General features: G+C 55.9%; 3 protein-coding genes and 1 non-coding gene across 5 annotated transcripts in view; 3 read left to right on the forward strand and 1 right to left on the reverse strand.

Moving 5' to 3' along the window:
- The window catches only part of PHB2 (prohibitin 2), a 127,277-nt gene that overhangs the window by 100,200 nt on the left and 8,421 nt on the right, over nt 1-18,656 (reverse strand). The window lies entirely within an intron of this gene.
- On the forward strand, nt 489-550 carry LOC132660477 (U7 small nuclear RNA). Its single transcript, XR_009601817.1, has one exon. It is a non-coding gene; the product is annotated as a U7 small nuclear RNA (small nuclear RNA).
- CB4H12orf57 (chromosome B4 C12orf57 homolog) lies at nt 513-2,375 on the forward strand. The gene is made up of 3 exons (XM_060658552.3): nt 513-897; nt 1,182-1,358; nt 2,144-2,375. Exons 1-3 carry the CDS (start codon nt 846-848, stop codon nt 2,293-2,295), a joined length of 381 nt encoding a protein of 126 aa, XP_060514535.1. The 5' UTR covers nt 513-845; the 3' UTR covers nt 2,296-2,375.
- On the forward strand, nt 2,848-17,737 carry PTPN6 (protein tyrosine phosphatase non-receptor type 6). Of its 2 annotated transcripts, none has more exons than XM_060658530.2 (16): nt 2,848-3,074; nt 7,747-7,869; nt 8,081-8,275; nt 10,829-11,018; nt 11,177-11,293; nt 11,380-11,493; nt 11,618-11,714; nt 12,126-12,205; nt 12,371-12,520; nt 13,882-14,013; nt 14,139-14,293; nt 16,329-16,396; nt 16,498-16,649; nt 16,749-16,840; nt 17,233-17,353; nt 17,544-17,737. In XM_060658530.2, exons 1-15 carry the CDS (start codon nt 3,061-3,063, stop codon nt 17,345-17,347), a joined length of 1,794 nt encoding a protein of 597 aa, XP_060514513.1. In that variant the 5' UTR covers nt 2,848-3,060; the 3' UTR covers nt 17,348-17,353; nt 17,544-17,737. The 2 variants fall into 2 exon arrangements, with proteins under 2 accessions (XP_060514513.1, XP_060514514.1); XM_060658531.3 differs by lacking the exon at nt 2,848-3,074 and adding an exon at nt 7,506-7,660.

The raw sequence follows: 18,656 nt of genomic DNA on the forward strand, positions 1-18,656 counted from the left end.
ACGAAGCGGAGGTGCAGGGGCGGAATTCCACTAGGTTAAAGCGATTCGAAGTCTGGATTCTTAAGTACTCCTTGGTTTGAGGAGGAAGTGGGTGACCATTTCAAACGTGTGGAACAGAAGAGAAATTGGAGGGCGTTACTTTGGAGCGCACACCCCTGCACAAGGCCATTTTAGGCAAGCACGGGAGCCGCCTCAGCGCTCAGCGTTTATTGCAGCGAATCACTTCGTTCTCAAAAACTGCAGGGGGTGTGACCAGCTTTCCCAGCCAATCAGCTTTGGGTTCATTTGCATAGGTCCGAGTCAAATGTTCACAAACTCTAGAAACGGATGATATAAACAAGTTTCTTTTTCCCCTATCTTTCCTTCTGAAAGTTATAGTGTCCCTCGTTGATTATACAGCAATCAGAATTAGAAAACGCGACACTGAGCTCACCCTCACCAATAGTGGCGTTCATGGATATCCCATGTTCTCTCCAGGCCACTTCCTGTAGTGTTACAGCTCTTTTAGAATTTGTCTAGCAGGTTTTCCGGTTTTTACCGGAAGACCCCCTCCACAATACGTTTTTAACAATAGAGCTACTTCGGTTCTAGGAGTGGTTTTCGTTTTTAGATTTTTTTCTTTTACCACCACCCCCCCCCCCCCCCCAACAGCATCGAGTCCAGTTGGGTCATCTCTCGTTTTAAGGCATTTTGGCGTTTAGTATTTCGCTGCACCGCGAGGCTTCCGGCTGCCGCTGATGCTGCTTCCCTTCCACCCCCGTCAGTTTCGAGAGTCGCTCTAGCAGGCTGATCGTTTTTTCCGTGCATTTCCTTGGTTCGGCTGCACGTGCAGCTTTTGTTACCCTATGGCGTCCGCCTCGGCCCAACCTGCGGCCCTGAGTGCCGAGCAAGCCAAGGGTGAGAAGCATTGTAGCCACCGGGTGGGCTTCCTGTTGGAGAAGGGCGCGGGCGGAGGGTACGGAGCGAGAGGTGTAGTTGTGCCGCCGGGAAATGGGGGCACAGGATACCATCTCTCTCTCTCCCCCAAAAGGGGTCCTTGCCCCTAGAGCGAGGGAATCTAGGCCGAGTTTATCGGGTTACTATGGCTTCAGCCCACTAATTCCCTGCCCTCTTCCCTGCGCTTTCGGTTGGGCCCGCCGGCCATGCTCTGACGCCTACCCGGGGATGCATCTGCCGCACAGTGGTCCTGGCCGAGGTCATCCAGGCGTTCTCGGCCCCGGAGAACGCCGTGCGCATGGACGAGGCTCGGGACAACGCGTGCAACGACATGGGCAAAATGCTGCAATTCGTGCTGCCCGTGGCCACGCAGATTCAGCAGGAGGTTATCAAGGCCTATGGCTTCAGCTGCGACGGGGAAGGTGGGTCGGATGAGGGTCGGGGTGAGTGGGTCCGGGAGAGGGCGCTCGATCCATCGGGTCCCTGAGCCGTCCTCCCTCATCTTGCCACACGGAGGCAGCCACAATCTGACGAACAGAATTGGCGGGCAGAGCCAAGGGTCTCCTGTGAACTTGTGCCAGGCGAAGTCTTAAATGCTGTTTGCAGTTACCCGTAATTATACTGTTACCCCATTTTAAGATGAGGAAACAGACTCTAGCAGTAAACTAAGTGCCTGAGGTCACAGCAGAGCTGGACTGGAACCCCCTTCCGATAGCTCTAGTTGGATGTCTGCGTGACAGTGCACTTGTGCAGCCCCTCCAACGTGTTTTAGCTAGTCTCTTTTGGAGGGTTGGCTGGTTAATTTCCTTGATGAGATCATGGTGTTCCCCAAAGGTGCTTATTGATTCAGCCCAGTTGGCCCATGGCCCTCGGCCCTCCTGTGTCCAGGTTATAGACTTGAGATCTTGTGGATGTTCATGCTTCAGGTTCTTGGGACTAAATTGCTGAAATGTTTCACCTGATCATGAGACACACACTGCTTTGGGATATTTCATTCAGTGCATCCCATCCAGTTGTGATGGGTATAGACCTGGAAATGGTTCACCCAAACGACACAGGGCAGAGGACTGCTTGTGTCTTATTTTGTAGACAGCTCCCTGACTAGAGGGGGAGCAACCAGTGACTCAGGCTCAAGCTGCCCCCTCCTGATGTCTGGGGCACACTTGTCCCCTGGGGGTGTGGGTTGACGCTCCACTTCCCCTTGCAGGTGTCCTTAAGTTTGCCCGCTTGGTCAAGTCTTATGAAGCCCAGGATCCCGAGATTGCCAGCTTGTCGGGCAAGCTGAAGGCGTTGTTCCTGCCACCCATGACATTGCCGCCCCACGGGCCTGCTCCCGGTGGCAGCGTGGCTGCCTCCTGAGGGTCGGCCCTCCCCTGGGACACTGCCCAGGAAGGGAAGACCTCGATGTTCCAGAGGATAATAAACATGCCTGTGACTTAGCCTCAGTGTCAGTCTTTTGTGACCCTGACAACCTCCACCGCTTGGCCCCAGGTTCCCTCTGCCATTTCAGGCTGCTTCAACTCCCTGTCCAGATCCTTCCTAGGTTCCTGCTGGGCCCAACTCTGCCTGCTCCAGGGCTCGGTGGGAGGAAGGACTTGCCCCTTAACACTCTGGATGGGTGGGTGGGCGGGCCTGCACAGGTGACACCTCTTCTTCCTGGGTTTTTCCTGAGGCCCCCTGGCTTGTGTGTGTGCTGGGAGGCTCCCCTATTGGTTGGTGTTCCCTTGGCCAGGGTTACTTCCTGGTCTTTGCCTCCACCCGCCCTCCCTCCAGCTGCTCTGTCGGCTTGAGCTCCAGGTGGAGCTCCAAGTGGCTCCTCCCCTCCCAAAGGAAGGAGGCCAGGACGACGGCCCTGGACTACCCAGCGGGGCTGGAGGTAGAGTCCGGCCTCTGTGGGCAGTCTGAGGCCAGCCCCGCCCACCTGTCCCTTTTTCAGGGATCACTAGTCAGGGGGCTCGTCGTTGTCGCTGTGGTGCCATTGGCCTGGAGGGCTGCATCAAGGAGGAAGTAGCTGAGTTCCCAGTGTTCTTCCTCACCTGTTTGGGCTACTGTGCACAGCTGCGCCCAGGCTCGGCCCCACCCCTTGTGGCCCTCTGCCTGTGACTCCCCCATCCCTCTGGGGAGATGCTGTCCGGTGGGTAAGTCCCCGGCTCCACCTGGCTGCCACGGCCTCCTCTTAGTTTGGGAGAGAGGGGCAGGGAGGGTTCTTGCTCATTCCTGGCAGGTGTGTGACCATAAGGGCGATCTACTTCCTGTCCCTCCCTCAAGATTTGAGGAACTCTAGGCTCATTCATGCCCCTCTGCCCCCTCCTCCTTTTCTCTGTCTAGCTCGTTTCCCCCGACCAGATGTGTATTTATTCTCTCCATTGCATGTTTCCCTTCACTCTCTGGCCTCCTGCTTCTGCTGTCCGCTTACCAGAAACCCTGGGTCGCCCACATCATCTGAAACATAATGTGTCTGGGAGGCAGACCTGAGAAAGCTCCCCCTTCTTCCCATGTAACTTCCCAACGTCTGGTGTTCATTCTACTTTCCTTCGGTGCCCCTCTGCCTCCCCCTCCCATGCATCTTTCATTCAACAGATGCATGCGGGGCACCTGTGCCAGGTACCTTTTACAGTGCTGGCAATAATGGAGTGAAGAAGATGGGGTCCTTGCCCTCACGGAGCTTCATTCCAGTGGGAGGCAGCAGACTACACAAAGAACCCAGTAAATAGGACAGTTTTAGATTCTCAGGAGTGTTCTGCAGAAACGTGAAAACAGCTACGTGTGCTAGCAAGTGACTGGGGGTGCCAGTGGCGTCACTAACTGGAGGGATCCAGGAGGGCTTTCCTGAAGAGGTGACATGTGCCCTGAGAGCTGGATGTGAGGAAGAGCCAGTCATGTGGTGACCAAGAGTCCAGCACCCCTGAGCAGAGGCCCTCCTGTGGGGACAAAGGAAACAGGAAACAGGGTGCCCCAAGCAGAGTAAAGCAGTGGGGAGGGAGGCGTGGACCCATAACTTCACATGCGGTCAGGATGGTGTGTCCGTGTGTGGGTATTTGCACTGGGCCGGGTATGTGTGTAGATGGCCGAGGATGGCGAGGTGTGTGTGTGGGACTGTTTGTGTTTGTGTATGTGTGTCCTGTGTGTGTGACAAGCCGGGTGTGTGTGTGTGTAAAAACAGGAGCTGAACTTGGGATCAGGCATGTACGTGGCTGTCGATGAGCTTGTTTACTGGACACAAACTCTGCATGAGGTGGCGTGCTAGCCTTTGAACATTCGAAGGTTGGCAAGATTGGCTGTGGACCCCACTGTGGCAGGGCCGACTCCGCAGACGCTCTTGCTGCCCCTGGCTCCAGGAAGGAGTTCATGTTCTTTTGATGGGGCTCAAAGTCCAGGACTCAAGGGATGGTCGGTATTAGGTCATACGGTAAACAGACCAAGCTTCCCAGGTACCAGAAAGAAGGGGGAGGCGGGGAGAGCCCCTTTTGGGCGGGGGAGAATCGATGTTTGATATTTCGAAAAGTGATAAAGTAGTCATCGTAGGAAAAATACTTCAGTTCAGCTTTAACACTTTGTTACTATTTTTCCTTAGTGTTTATTGAGGTCTCATACAGAATGCACATGAATGTGAAGCGTACGGCCTGATGAATGTCACATTTACATACACCTGTGTATATACCACCCAGATTAAGACGTAGAGCATTCCCAGCACCCCAGTTGTTCCCCAGAGATTGCCGTCTCCCAGTCAATGTATTCATTTTTATAAAGGTAATACATACCCACATGCTACAACATTCAAAACGGTATAAGGGAAAGAAGACATCCAGATGGCCAACAGACACATGAAAAGATGCTCAACATCACTGATCGTCAGGGAAATGCAAATCAAAACCACAATGAGATACCACGTTACATTTGTCAGAATGGCTAGAGTCAGAAAGACCAGAGATAACAAGTGTCGATGAGGATGTGGAGAAAAGGGAGCCCTCGCGCACCGTTGGTGGGGATGAAAATTGGTGCAATCACTGTGGAAATCGGTATGGAGTTTGCTCAAATAATTAGAAGTAGAAACACCATTTGATCTAATGACCTCCCTTCTGAGTATTTACCCAAAGAAAATGAAAACGCTAACTCAAAAAGATATCTGCACCCCTATATTCATTGCGGCATTGTTTACAGTAGCCAAGGAATGGAGGCAACCCAAATGTTCATAGACAGATGAATGGATAAAGAAGATGTGGTATATATGTATAATGGAATGTTACTCTGCCATAAAAAAAAATCTTGCCATTTGTGACAACATGGATGGATCTAGAGGGTATTGTACTAAGTGAAAGAAGAGAAAGACAAAGACTGTACGATTTCACTTATATGTGAAACCTACAAAACAAAACAGGGGCGCCTGCTGTCACAATTGGAAGAATATGTGACTCTGATCTCAGGGTCGTGAGTTTGAGCCCCACACTGGGTGTAGACATTACTTTAAAAAAAATCTTAAGGGGCGCCTGGGTGGCTCAGTCAGTTGAGCACCTGACTTCAGCTCAGGTCATGATCTCACAGCTCGTGAATTCGAGCCCCCCGTCTGGCTCTGTGCTGACAGCTCGGAGCCTGGAGCCCGCTTCGGATTCTGTGCCTCCCTCTCTCTCTGCCCCAACCCACTCGCATTCTGTCTCTGTTTCTCTCAAAAATAAATAAACATGTAAAAACATTTTTTAAAAATCTTAAAGAAAAAAAAAAAAAAACAACCAACAACAAACACCCAACTAGCAGAAACAGACCTATGAACACAGAGAGTAAAATGATGGTTGTCAGAGGGGAGGCGGGTGGGAGGGGGCAAAATGGATGAAGCAGAGTGGGAGGTGGAGGCTTCTAGTTACGGATAGAATAAATCATGGGGATGAAAGGTACAGCATAGGGAATACAGTCAGTTGTGTTGTAATAGTGTTGTGTGGTGACAGATGGCGGCTATGCTTGTGAGCGGAGCATAATATATAGAGATGTCGAATCACTATGTTGTACACCAGAAACTAATGGAACATTGTGTGTCAATTACCCTTCCGTTAAAAAAACAGGTACAAGGGAGAGGTGAATGTCCCTCCCAGCCCTCTCCTCGGGCCACCTAGTTTCTTTCCCTAAGGGAAGCCACCAGTACGAGAGCTTTCTGTGTGCCCTTTGTTAGATTGCTTTCCTCGTTTTGGTTTGGCGTGTTGTGTTTGTCTGTGGGATTACACACAGGGAGCATTGTGAACTTCTAGTGTGTAGGGCTTCTTGAGGTCATCCAGCCCTGAGAATATCAGTCGATGGCAGGGACCTCAGTTCCCAGGAGACAGGCCCCTGGTCAGAGTCCTGAGCTCTGGCTAATTCAGAGCCGTCCCCTTGACAAGAACCTATGGCCCAGGTATAGGGTGGAAGGACCCCCAGGGGGCGTGGAAGCTCTACCCCCACCTGCTTTCCCAGCTCTGCTTCCCCTTGCATTCTGTTCCTTGGCTCCACTGGCTGGTTAGGGCACAGAGGGACAAAGACTAGGACAAGAAGTAGAAAAGGTGTATGTTTGACAGCTGCTATTTTGTCCATCCCAGTGCCCCAGTGGTACCTCTTCAGATGTGTAGGTCAGAGGAGGCGAGGGCACCTCTCTCTTTGTAAGCATCTGCTTGGCCGTGGCTGTTAGGAAGTGTCCCCTTCCCTGCAACCCCCAGTGGACGGGACGTCCCGACCTCTGTTCTTTGAAGCCCTAACGCCTGGCATACAGGAGCTGAAATCACTGACCTTGGAACCCCTGTGGGGTTCATGCCGGCACCGCCACTTAACTGACTGCCTAACCTCAGGCAAGTTCCCTACCTTCCCTGAGCCTCAGGTTCCTTGTCTGTAAAATGGGGATAAAGACAGCACCTGCTTCATTAGGGCTCTGATGAGGGATAAATCAGATAAGGCACATAAATGACATGAGAGCACAGTGCCTAGCATACAGGGAGACTCCGTGAAATGAGAGTTGTGGCTGTCACCGTTATTGTTTTTAGTGTTTATTTATTTATTTATTTGAGAGAGAGAGAGAGAGCACGCAAGCAAGTGAGTGGGGGGTGGCAGGGCAGAGAGAGAGGGAGACTGAGAATCCCAGGCGGGCTGTGCGCTGTCAGTGCAGAGCCCGATGTGGGGCTCCAAATCCACGAACCGTGAGATCATGACCTGAGCCGAAATCAAGAGTTGGACGCTTAACCAGCTGAACCACCCAGGCGCCCTTCAGTGTCACCATTATTATTAGCTTGGACCAGGGAAGGCTGTGCGGATGCAGCTGGTGGAGGAGGAAGGGTTGGCATGTGACTGCGAGTGGGCTCACGTTTACGAAGACCAGTCTTCGCCTGTAGGCTGCAAGGCACATTTGCGTCCTTCTTTCTTGTGTCGTCACCCTTGCGGAGTGCCATGCTCCTGGAGCCTTTGATGGCAGACGGCAGACGACGTGTGGGAAGTGGGCCCCCTCCCCACCCCCACTGCCACCCTGCTCTGCTTCTCTTCTGCGCTCTGCTCCAAAACGAGAAGTACAGTGAGTTCCCCCAAGGGGTCGGCCGCGCCCCTTCCTGTCCCCGCCCTGCCCGCTGTCCCAGGCCAGTGGAGTGGCAGCCCCAGAACCAGGACCGCCAGGGCTGTGAGGCGGCCTGGGCGCTGGGAGTTGGCGGCCTGCCTGGGCTCACCAGCACATCTCATTCCCTGCACCCCCTTCCTCTCAGGGAGCCCCCAGGATGGTGAGGTAAGGTCCCGGGAACCACGGTAGGCAGGAGGCGAGGGTGCCCTGCGGCCGGAGGGACCTCTCCTCACTGCCTTCCGGGCCTGCAGGTGGTTTCACCGAGACCTCAGTGGGCTGGATGCAGAGACGCTGCTCAAGGGCCGCGGGGTCCATGGGAGCTTCTTGGCTCGGCCCAGTCGCAAGAACCAGGGCGACTTCTCCCTCTCCGTCAGGTAGGTGGCCCTCAGTTCCAGCCAGGGCCCGCATTTTGCAACTCCGTTCTCGGTTCCAACCTCCCAGCCCCCAGCACCAGCATGTCTCCCGTCCCCCTCCGTGTCTACCCTGTCCCTGTGTGTGCCCCGTGCTCAGGACCCCAGCCCATCCCCCTCTCTGTCCCTACCTCTCCTCTTGCACCCACTGGCCTCACCGTCTGGTGCCCCGCAGGGTCGGGGATCAGGTGACCCACATTCGGATCCAGAACTCGGGAGATTTCTATGACCTGTACGGAGGGGAGAAGTTTGCGACACTGACGGAGCTGGTGGAGTACTACACACAGCAGCAGGGTGTCCTACAGGACCGGGATGGCACCATCATCCACCTCAAGTACCCGCTGAACTGCTCCGACCCCACCAGTGAGAGGTGAGGGGCGTCATACCCTGACCCACCCCTGCCCACCCCGTCCCTGATTTTCCCATCCTTCCCGGGGCTCCGTGGGCCTCTTTCTTCCATGTGATCTGGGCCTGTGTCTCGGGGCACTAACCCCTCATACCCTTTCCCTCAGCCCCTGAGAAAGCAGGGAACATCATCTTGCCCTTTTCCGGGGTCCCTGCCAGCTGGCCTCCCAGGCCTGCTCGTGATGCAGAGGCCTGGTGGCTGCCTTTCACAGTAGGCCAGCTCTGTTGTTAGAAAGCTCTTCTGTCTATGGAACCGAAATGGCCTTCCTTTAGCCACACTCTCCCCCAGCACAGGTTGGTACACAGAGAGACGAATGTTGAGGAGGGGCAGAGGAGATTTGTATTTACGACGACATTTAATGCCTTATCTCAGCAACACAGTGATGACAGGTCTGCTTTTGGGGGCTTGGTAGAGCTTGACCAGAACACAGACCAGTTGAAAACCGTCTGATATGGTTGTGTGTGCAAGGGGCCTAGTACCTGGGCACAGGACACTCAAGGCATTTCTCCCCTGTCCCTTTGGCTTCAAAGATGTGGTCCCCACGACTGGGCAGGCTGCTCCCTATGTGGTCTTCCTAAAGCATGGTGGGGGTGGGGTGGAGGAGCAGAACATTCGGCATTACGCCATGGCTCACTTTAGTGGCTGTATCTCAATGACAGCTCCATTAAGGTGAAGGGCAGCCCAATAACTCTAAGCGTTTTTTGGTTTTTGTTTTTGTTGTTTTTTTACACTCCTGGGGCCAAGCCAACTTGCCCTTGTCCTGTATTTGGGTGTTGATTGTTGAAATGATTGTGAATCTTGATTCTGTCCGTTTTCGGTCTTTCTGAGATGCATGCCTCCCAACTCACCTCAGTATTTTTGTTCAAGTCACTGATTCAAACTTAGAACTGAGTGAGGCTGAGGTGAAGGCCCCGGGGCCCACCGCTGGGCACCACTCACCAGCCAACATGAAGCCGCTCATCCATTTTCCTTGAAGCCACCTCTTCTAGGCGCGAAGCCCAAGCATGGATGACTTTGCTCATGGTGGCCCTCCTTGGTCCTTATTGGGTATCTGCTCCCTCTCGTTCTTTTCCTATGCCCCGCCTGCAACGTTAATGGGCCTTTGCCACCTAGACCCTCTTGAACTCAGCGCGGTACCTCTCTTTCTCCTTGCCCAAAGCCGGCATCTTCCCTGCAGGAGGATGGGTTGCTGGAGGCCCTGGAGAAGCAGTAGGTTGTGGATGGAGCTAGAAGAGGGAAGGAGCAGCTGAGCAGACCCCCTGGGGAGGAGGCTGGGGCCTGGCTTCAAATGGCTTGGGAGAAGGGGGAGAAGGAGAAGGGCAGAGCTGGGGGCTGGGGGACAGGGAAGGATGGAGGGAATCCAGGCCAGGGAAACTGACTCCAAGAGGCCCTTTCGGTGACCCACACCAGGACGCCAGCATGCCTGGCTCACCCCTGACCCTGGGATTGCGTGGGGGAGGCTCCTTCTCCAAACCTCCCTTTGTGTTCCCAGCCCTGGCCCGCTGCCTCTCCTCCTCCCCTCCTGCGAGGAAATTTGCATTTGTCCCGCCAATGGCTAGCTCTCTGCCTATGGTCAGCCTGACATTTGCATGGAAACTTCCTCATCCTGGGCCAGGGGGACGAGGGTCAGCCCCCTCCCCATTGCCTGGGGGGGCCCTGGTCTATCCCTGATTGGTGGGATGGGGTGGCCCGGGGTGCTGCTTGGGGACAGGGAGGGAGTGAGGTGGGGCAAGACAGACTGGTCCCCCCCTCCTCCCCCCATCCCTGCGGTTGGAAAATGCCCCCTCCCCTGGTCCCTGGGCTGAGGAAACCTCACACCCTCACTTCTCACTCTCTCCCCAGAAGGAGTTTTGTGTTTTTTCCATCACGTGGTTTCCTGTGGGGCTGGGCATTGTGGGGCTACAGTTTCCTCCTGGGAAGGGGGTGTGCTTTGGGGAAAGGTCCTAGTTCCGCTTTCTGCCCTTCTGAGCCCCTCTGAGCCCCAGCCTCCCCTTCAGTGATGTCACCCTGGACACCTCAGAGCCCCCCACACCCCTGTTTCCCCAGCAGGGTTGTCTGTCTTCCCTGCCACCCAGGGGGGAGTTGTCCCCATCACGACTCCCTTGTGACTTCCGTCTCTCCCAATCTCCACTGCTCTCTGTGGTTTGGCCTCTGCACTTCTCTTGGTCCCCCTCCTCTTTCCCTAGCTCAGCCCTGGCTTTCATGGAGACCCTTCCTTGGTTTCTCCCCTACAGTTGTTCTGGATGTGGCTTGCCTCTCTGCCTCTGTCTCATGTTCTCAGAGGCGGGCCTGGCTACCACCCAAGGGCCTAGGGCCCAGCTTCAGGCTCCTTATCTGTAAAATGGGATCGAACCTACCTGTCAACATTTTTGTGAGAGCAGTGGACCCAACTATGGTGGTGGATTTGAAAGCATGTAGCACAGCGCCTGGCACATCATAGTCACTCTATTTCCCTGTCTCTGCTCAGTGCCTGCCCCTTGGCCTAGGGGTCACCTTCCCTGATGTTGCCTTCTATAGGTGGTACCACGGTCACATGTCTGGGGGGCAGGCAGAGACACTGCTGCAGGCCAAGGGTGAGCCCTGGACGTTTCTCGTGCGTGAGAGTCTCAGCCAGCCTGGAGATTTTGTGCTGTCCGTGCTCAGCGACCAGCCCAAGGCTGGCCCAGGCTCCCCACTCAGAGTCACTCATATCAAGGTCATGTGTGAGGTAAGGCAGCCGGGCAGCGGGGAAGGCATCCTGCCGGGGCTCCTGTCTATGCTCAAAGCCCCGGCAGTGGGGAGGATCAGCCTAGCTTTGGTCCAAGGCTGGGGGTGTAGGGAGGGAGACTCAGGTCATGCAGAATGGCCTGACTTGGCATCCCGCAGGGTGGACGCTACACGGTGGGTGGCTCAGAGACCTTTGACAGCCTCACAGACCTGGTGGAGCATTTCAAGAAGACGGGGATTGAGGAGGCCTCGGGTGCCTTCGTCTACCTGCGGCAGGTGAGAGGGGCGGGCCTGGCAATCCCTCAGACCCAGGAGCTCTGTGCTCTCAAGTGGGCGCTGACTTCTCACCTGTCCCCGCCCAGCCATACTATGCCACTCGGGTGAACGCAGCTGACATTGAGAATCGGGTGTTGGAACTCAACAAGAAGCAGGAGTCAGAGGACACAGCCAAAGCCGGCTTTTGGGAGGAGTTTGAGGTGCGTGGGGTCTCAGGCCCCGTCCCCTCTCTCCCCACCCCATACACTGGTCTGCCCCGTCTTATCTCCGTGCGCGGATGGCCCTCCAGGGGCTGGCACTCAGTTTCCCCCTCTCGCCCCTCAGAGTCTGCAGAAGCAGGAGGTAAAGAACTTGCACCAGCGGCTGGAAGGCCAGAGGCCAGAGAACAAGAGCAAGAACCGTTACAAGAACATTCTTCCGTGTGAGCACGCTGCCCCCTGGCTGCCTTCATCCCTCCCACTTCCGGGCAGCGTCCATTCACCCAGGAGACTCCCCTTCCCCCAGCCAACCTCCCTCCATCTCATAAGGTCCCTACTCCCCGCCCCAGGAGGGTCCACCTCCTCACCCACACAACAGGGCCTCCCTCCTGCAGAAAGCCTCTGCCCCTCCCACTGGAGCCTCCCCGCACTAGACATCCACCGCCCTCCTTCCTCTGAGACCTCCAACCCCGCTCCCCATGTGGATCCTCCGCCCCCACCTGCCCACAGTGCTCCGAGAGCCTCCTGGCCTCTAAGATAAGAATGGCCTGTGAGCTTAGGAAGGGTCTGACCCAGGGGCTGATGAGTACCTGGCTGACCCAGGCCCATCTTGTTTCCTCCCTGCCCACCCCCAGTCGACCACACCCGAGTGATCCTGCAGGGACGTGACAGCAACATCCCTGGGTCCGACTATATCAATGCCAACTACGTCAAGGTCAGTGGCGCCTGCTGGTCACATGGGAGGAGAGGCTGGGCCCTGGGGATTCCCCATCTCACGGGGGTACTGGAGCCAGAGACGTGTAGCAAAGTTAGGTGGTGAGGAGGGTGGTGGTGCAGGGGCTCACAGTCCTGGGGTGCATCTCTCTACCCTTGCTTCCAGAACCAGCTGCTAAGCCCCGATGAGAACGCTAAGACCTACATCGCCAGCCAGGGCTGCCTGGAGGCCACAGTCAACGACTTCTGGCAGATGGCATGGCAGGAGAACACCCGAGTCATTGTCATGACCACCCGAGAGGTGGAGAAAGGCCGGGTAGGGCCAAGTCCTGTGCTGTCCCCTGATCCCCACCCCTTCCCCTCTCCGCTCCCCCCCGCCCCAGTGCTTTGTTATCCATCACCATTAAACCAAAGAAATGCCAGACGCCAGGGGCAGAAAGTCCCCTCAGAGGGCAAAGTCCAACCCTTGTTGGGAAACTGAGGCACAGAGACACTCTTGGATAAGCACTGTCTCCCAGATCCCTGCTTCCAACCTGGGGCGCTCCTGACCACCAGACCCCGGTTTTAAGTGGGCTTTCTTCCTTTTTTTAAAAAAAAATTTTTTTTAAATGTTTGTTTATTTTTGAGAGAGAGAGAGAGAGAGAGAGAGTGAGAGTTGGCAAAGAGAGAGGGAGACACAGAATCTGAAGCAGGCTCCAGGCTCCAGCACAGGGCCTAACATGGGGATCGAACTCATGAACTGCAAGATCATGACCTGGGCCGAAGTCAGACACTTAACCGACAGAGCCACCCAGGCACCTCTTAAAGTGTCCGGAAGCAAACCTGCCTCCTGCCCCTCCCCCACCTGTCCCCATCCAAGCCACAGCCTTCCTGTCCTCCCTTGCCTCGTAAATCTCTCTGGAGTCTGCCCCTCACCCTTACCCCACCACCCAGCCGGTATCCCTGCCTGTGCGCCGTGCCCTTCTAGGGCACTTCTGCACTGGAGTCAAAGGGGTCCCGTCCAAAGCATACACTCCATCAAGCTGCTCCCTCTCTTGAACACCTTTCAGTGGCTCCCAGTTGTCTTCAGGTCATACTCTGAGACCTGGCCGTCAAGGCGTGGTGACTTCGCTACAACACTCCCTGACTCAGGTTTCCACGCCTTGGCATCAGCTCACTTTCTGCTAGGAAATGACTTCCTCTCTCTCTGCACTCTCTCTGCCGGACAGACTCCCTGTTTTTGAAGACCTAGCTCAAATGCTTCCTCCTCTGTGAAGCCACCTGTGATTTCCTCCGTAACCTGGAGGGAGGATTAGTCTCTCCCTCTACCCCGATCCCGAGTGGCTCTGTTAACCCTGTTCGCCTCTCTGTGACCTCCTAGAGGCACAGGGTCAGAGACCGTGTCTTCGCCGTGTCTGCGACTCCAGCCTGGTCTCCGCAACTTCACGTACAACGTGCGCACCTGCAGATGTTTCCCAAATGAATTGCTAGGTTGAGTGGCTGGTCAGGTCTCACCCCCTCTTGGTGGCTGAGCCATGACTGGATCCTGTCTCTGACTCTCGGCCAGTTCATCCATTCGTCCAACAAATGTTGTTGACTGGGCCAGCGCCAGGGACCCAGGACCTTGCAAAGGGCCTGGAACAGGTCCCTGTGTGTTGCTTCTGTGCCTCACTCCTCACCTCCACCCTCCCTTTCCAGAACAAATGTGTGCCATATTGGCCAGAGGTGGGCGCTCAGCGCGTTTATGGACCGTACACAGTAACCAATTGCGGGGAGCATGACACAGCTGAGTACAAACTCCGTACCTTGCAGGTCTCCCCGCTGGACAATGTGAGTGTCCCCTCCATCCTTGTCTCACTCCCGGGGCCCCTCCTGGGAGCTGCTCTCATGTCTGGTTGGGTGGGACGGGGTGGTGTGTGGGAACAGAGGGCACTGGCCCTATGCACTCTGCCCAGGGGGACCTGGTTCGGGAGATCTGGCACTATCAGTACCTGAGCTGGCCTGACCATGGCGTCCCCAGCGAGCCTGGGGGCGTCCTCAGCTTCCTGGATCAGATCAACCAGCGGCAGGAGAGTCTGCCTCACGCGGGACCCATCATCGTGCACTGCAGGTGAGAACAACGATGAAGTTAGGAGTCGTGATGGCCAGTAAATCCTGCTAAGTGTCGCGTGCTGCTCATCGTAAACACTGCTTTCCGAGCTAATGCATTTCACGCGTCTGTCCCCCTGATCCCAGCCTCATCCGGGCTCCTTGACGGCCCCAGACCCCTGTGGGAAACTTAAGCTTGAACCCACCCCACTGATTGATCCTGTGCCTGGGGGTGGCTTCTTCAGAGACTTCGAGACTTCCCTGGATGTACCGTCTCATCCAGGCCTGCCACATACAGATGAGAAAACAGGCCCAGCAGCTTGCCAGCTGGCCTTCGAGAGAGCCTGCACGGACACTCACAACAGACCTTGGTCCTGGTCATGTTGTTTCCTCACACGGGCTTACTCAGCGTATATATTTTCTCGGCCCCAAGCGTCTCCCATCTGGGGGCAGTGTGGCTCCCTACATTTTCTCATTTTCCCCTCTGTAGCCCCCGGGGCGCTTAGCCTTCTCTGCTTCTCCCTTCCCAGCTAGTGACCCCAGCTTGGCCTCCAGGGTTGCGTGGCGATGGGTGGTATCTCTTCCAGAGGGGCCCACGCATCACTAGCTCCACTGGAGAACCTCATGACTAGGAGAACCTGTTCCTGCTAAACGGGGAGGTGGGGGGTCAGCAACGAGGAGGTGGGGGGGGGGGCCCATCAGGCCTGAAGGGCAGAGTCCTGTAGATGGGCCTACCCAGCCCGCTTGGCCTGGGTGCATGGGAGGCAGTGGGTGCAGGTTCCTGGACAGAGACCGTAGTTTTAAATTTCAGTTCTGCTACTCACCGGCTGTGTGATCGTGGACAAATTGCTTGGTTACTCTGACCCGCAGATTCGTCTTCTGTAAATTCAGGATCTCCTATGGTTGCTCTGAGGGTGAAATAAGACCCCGTCACTGTGTCGGGAATATAGTGAATCCCTGAAGAAATGGGAGCTGTGAATGGTTTAATAACTCACAGCAGGAAGAGAATGGGGAAACGGGAGCCTGCTTTTTCTGCTTCCCTACCCTCTCCCTCCAAGTGACCCCAGGCTGCGAGGGCCTCACACTTCTTCCTTCTTCCCACCAGCAACTGCTTGTCCTGGGGCAGGGCTGGGTGGGCTGAAACTGGGGGTACCCCCCACGTGCCATCTAAGGGACTCTGCTCTGCCTCCAGGGGCAGGCCCATCGCCCACAACGACCCTCCTGCTACCCCCCTTCCACTTCTTGAAATCCCCATGGCCTTTATTTAGATGCTACAGGAAGGAAGTGGGTAAGGGGGGGGGGGTTATTTTTGACAATCTGGGTTTGAAATTAGACAGTGCAACTCAGGTCACCAGCCTGATGGGCCCAGCAAAGGGGGTGGGACTGCAGTCTCCGAGGGGTCCTGAGGTTCCCCGGGGCTGTTTGCCCAAGGGTGGTGGCACAGGGTGGGGAAGGGGACAGCCCTTACTGCGTGGCTCCCCCACCTCTCCACAGCTCCTGACCCCAGTGCCCTTTGTGCCCTGCTGTCTCTAGGGCTGCCCTTTCCCTGCCGTCAGGGTCTGAAAAAAAAAAGAAAAAAAGGGAAACGAAGCCCTGCTTAAAAAAGTTCTAAATATAACTTTAGAAGGGCAGGGGCGGGGTGCAGGGAAGGCCTCATTCAGGCCAAGGGTGTGGGAGAGGGCCAGGGGAGGCCCGGAGTGCCTGTGGGGCAGGCAGGACCTTGATGGGGCTGGGGCTCCTAGATCCTCCAGAGTAGGGAGCAGCCCGCAGCAGGAATGAGGCGTCAAAGCAGGAAGTGGTGGCACAGGGAGTTGGGGTGCAGCCGGCTGGCCTGGGAGCACTTGAGAGACGGCCCGCCTACAAATCCCTGGGCTGAAGTGATGTTTGTGGGTGCGGAACCAAGGAAGCTTCCGCCTCCGGCCTGTCGGCCCTGTGACCCCGGGCGTGTTACCTCATCTGTCTGGAGCCTCAGTTTCTTCATGCTACCATGCTGGAGCTGAATGCCGGGGCTCCCCCTTCCCGGTGAGGCCTCTGACGGCGCCCCCTTCCCTCCCCAGCGCAGGCATTGGCCGCACAGGCACCATCATCGTCATCGACATGCTCATGGAAAGCATCTCCACCAAGGGTGAGCGGGACCCGTGGGAGACGCAGGTGGGTGGCTGGGTGAGCAGCCCTTCGGTCACCCCCTCCGCCTGAGCCTGAGGTCCAACTGCCATGCCTGCCCAGGGTTGGACTGTGACATCGACATCCAGAAGACCATCCAGATGGTGCGGGCGCAGCGCTCCGGCATGGTGCAGACCGAGGCGCAGTACAAGTTCATCTATGTGGCCATCGCCCAGTTCATTGAAACCACCAAGAAGAAGCTGGAGGTCATTCAGGTGTGTGTCGAGCGGGGCCTGGCGGAGCTGTGGGGGGGGCGTGGGCATCACCTGGTCCCTGCTGGGACCACCGCCCTCCCACCACACCTCTGCCCACAGTCCCAGAAGGGCCGGGAGTCAGAGTACGGGAACATCACCTACCCCTTAGCCATGAAGAACGCCCATGCCAAGGCATCCCGCACCTCTTCCAAGTGAGTGACCCCCGCCTGCCACCTCCCAGCATCTACTCCCCCCTCCTCCTCCTCGGCCCGACCCTCCCTTTCCAGAGATGACAAGTGCTGCTGTCAGGGAGACCTGGGTTCAAGCTCAAGCTTGACTCTTACTACCTGTGTTCACAAGTATTTCCTGAGTTGGGCCTATGTCTATGTCGGGCCTGTGCTGGGTACCAGTGGTATTCCTGGTGTAGAAGATGGAGCCGTTGCCCACAAGGAGCTTCTAGTCTAGTGAAAGGACAGTGACCAGGTCTCCTCTCTCCTGGCCTCAGTTTGTTCACCTGTGAAATGGGTGGGCCAGACGGGGCCGCTGGAGCTGGGTAACCCTGCACGGTCTCCTGACCTGCGCCAACTGCCCACCCCACCTGCAGACACAAGGAGGATGTATATGAGAACTTGCACAGTAAGAACAAGAAGGAGGACAAGGTGAAGAAGCAGCGGTCGGCGGACAAGGAGAAGAGCAAGGGTTCCCTCAAGAGGAAATGAGGCGGGGTATGGCCCCTCTGCTTAGGGCTCCTCCTTGCCCTGCCCCCCAGTGTCGCTGGGTCCAGTGCTTTCCCCTGGATGGATGCGGTAGCTGCGGCCTTCCCCTGCCCTTCCCGGCCATTCCAGACCTTCTTGTTCCCCTTCCCCGCTTCGGTTCCAGCCACCCCCTTACTCCGTTCCTCCCTTCTCTTTGCAGCCTCAGCCCTGAACCCTGCAGAGGCCTCCGGTGGGCCAACCCACGACCGGAACTGAGGAGCCCACCCCCATTCTATTGTAATTTAAGTGGCTGTGTCCCTACTTCCCTCTTCCTGACCCTGTATATAGCCCCAGGAGACTCCAGGCAGCATCAGGCCCTATACTCTTGTAAATAAAGCCCCTAGGATCACTGTGTGTGGGTCTCTAACTGTGACTGCCTGGGCCTGAGGAGCTCAGAAGGGGACTGGGGGAGGAGGAGTGAGCAGGGAGCCGTGTGTGTGTGTGTGTGTGTGTGTGTGTGTGTGTGTACACAAAAGCACAAAAGCTTGACTTTCACCTTTGACCTGACCTGGTTCTGGACTCTGCTTAACATACTAGGAGTGTGACCGTGGGCCAGATTCCTCAGTCTCTTCTTTAAAGTGGAGAATGATGAAAGGTTACAGCACAGGGAATATAATCAATGGTGCTGTAATGGCACCTTGCATGGTGACAGATGGCGGCTGCACTTGCGGTGAGAGCGTATCATAATGTATAGACTTGTGGAATCGGTAATTGGTATACCCGAAGGCAATGGAACATTGTGTGTCGACTGTACCTCGGTTAAAAGAAAAAAAAAAAAAAACTATATATAAAATAAAATGGAGGATGATCCTGAGGGTGGTTGTGAAGATCATTGAGGTGAGGGATCAAGGTCGTAACTGGCAACAATAATTCATTACACGTTTGCCACGTGTCAGGCACTGTTTACAAGACTACACACTCATTCACCTTAGGTGGCTGTGTCATTCCTGTTTCACCGTGGGGAAAACTGAGGCACGGGTAGGTCACATAACTTGCTCGCAGACACACAGCTACCGAGCAGTGAGGCTGAGATTTGAACTCGGGCCGTCTGTCTGCGGAGCACACACTCCTGGAGAGGCAGCCTTGGTCGCCCTGAAGGGACACAACCGCACTCCTCTAGCGCTGACTTCTAGATCTGAGAGCTGAGACCAGTACAAGCCAGGAAGCAGGGGCCTGGTGCCACCCACTGCCCCACCCCTCTCTGGGCTCCCGTGAGCCGCGCTCCTCCCTTGACGGGAGCCCCTACTGGCCTGGTGTTCCTGGGCAGTTTTAT

Source organism: Panthera onca, chromosome B4 (genome assembly GCF_046562875.1).
Source record: "Panthera onca isolate mPanOnc1 chromosome B4, mPanOnc1 haplotype 2, whole genome shotgun sequence".
Lineage (NCBI taxonomy): Eukaryota > Metazoa > Chordata > Mammalia > Carnivora > Felidae > Panthera > Panthera onca.

Coding starts and splice junctions, on each gene's coding strand:
- PTPN6 (XM_060658530.2), top strand. Junction 11,019..11,176: donor ATATCAAGGTCATGTGTGAG/GTAAGGCAGCCG, acceptor GGCATCCCGCAG/GGTGGACGCTACACGGTGGG. Junction 11,715..12,125: donor TTACAAGAACATTCTTCCGT/GTGAGCACGCTG, acceptor GCCCACCCCCAG/TCGACCACACCCGAGTGATC.
- CB4H12orf57 (XM_060658552.3), top strand. CDS start 846: ATGGCGTCCGCCTCGGCCCAACCTGCGGCCCTGAGTGCCGAGCAAGCC. Junction 898..1,181: donor GAGTGCCGAGCAAGCCAAGG/GTGAGAAGCATT, acceptor TCTGCCGCACAG/TGGTCCTGGCCGAGGTCATC. Junction 1,359..2,143: donor CTTCAGCTGCGACGGGGAAG/GTGGGTCGGATG, acceptor TTCCCCTTGCAG/GTGTCCTTAAGTTTGCCCGC.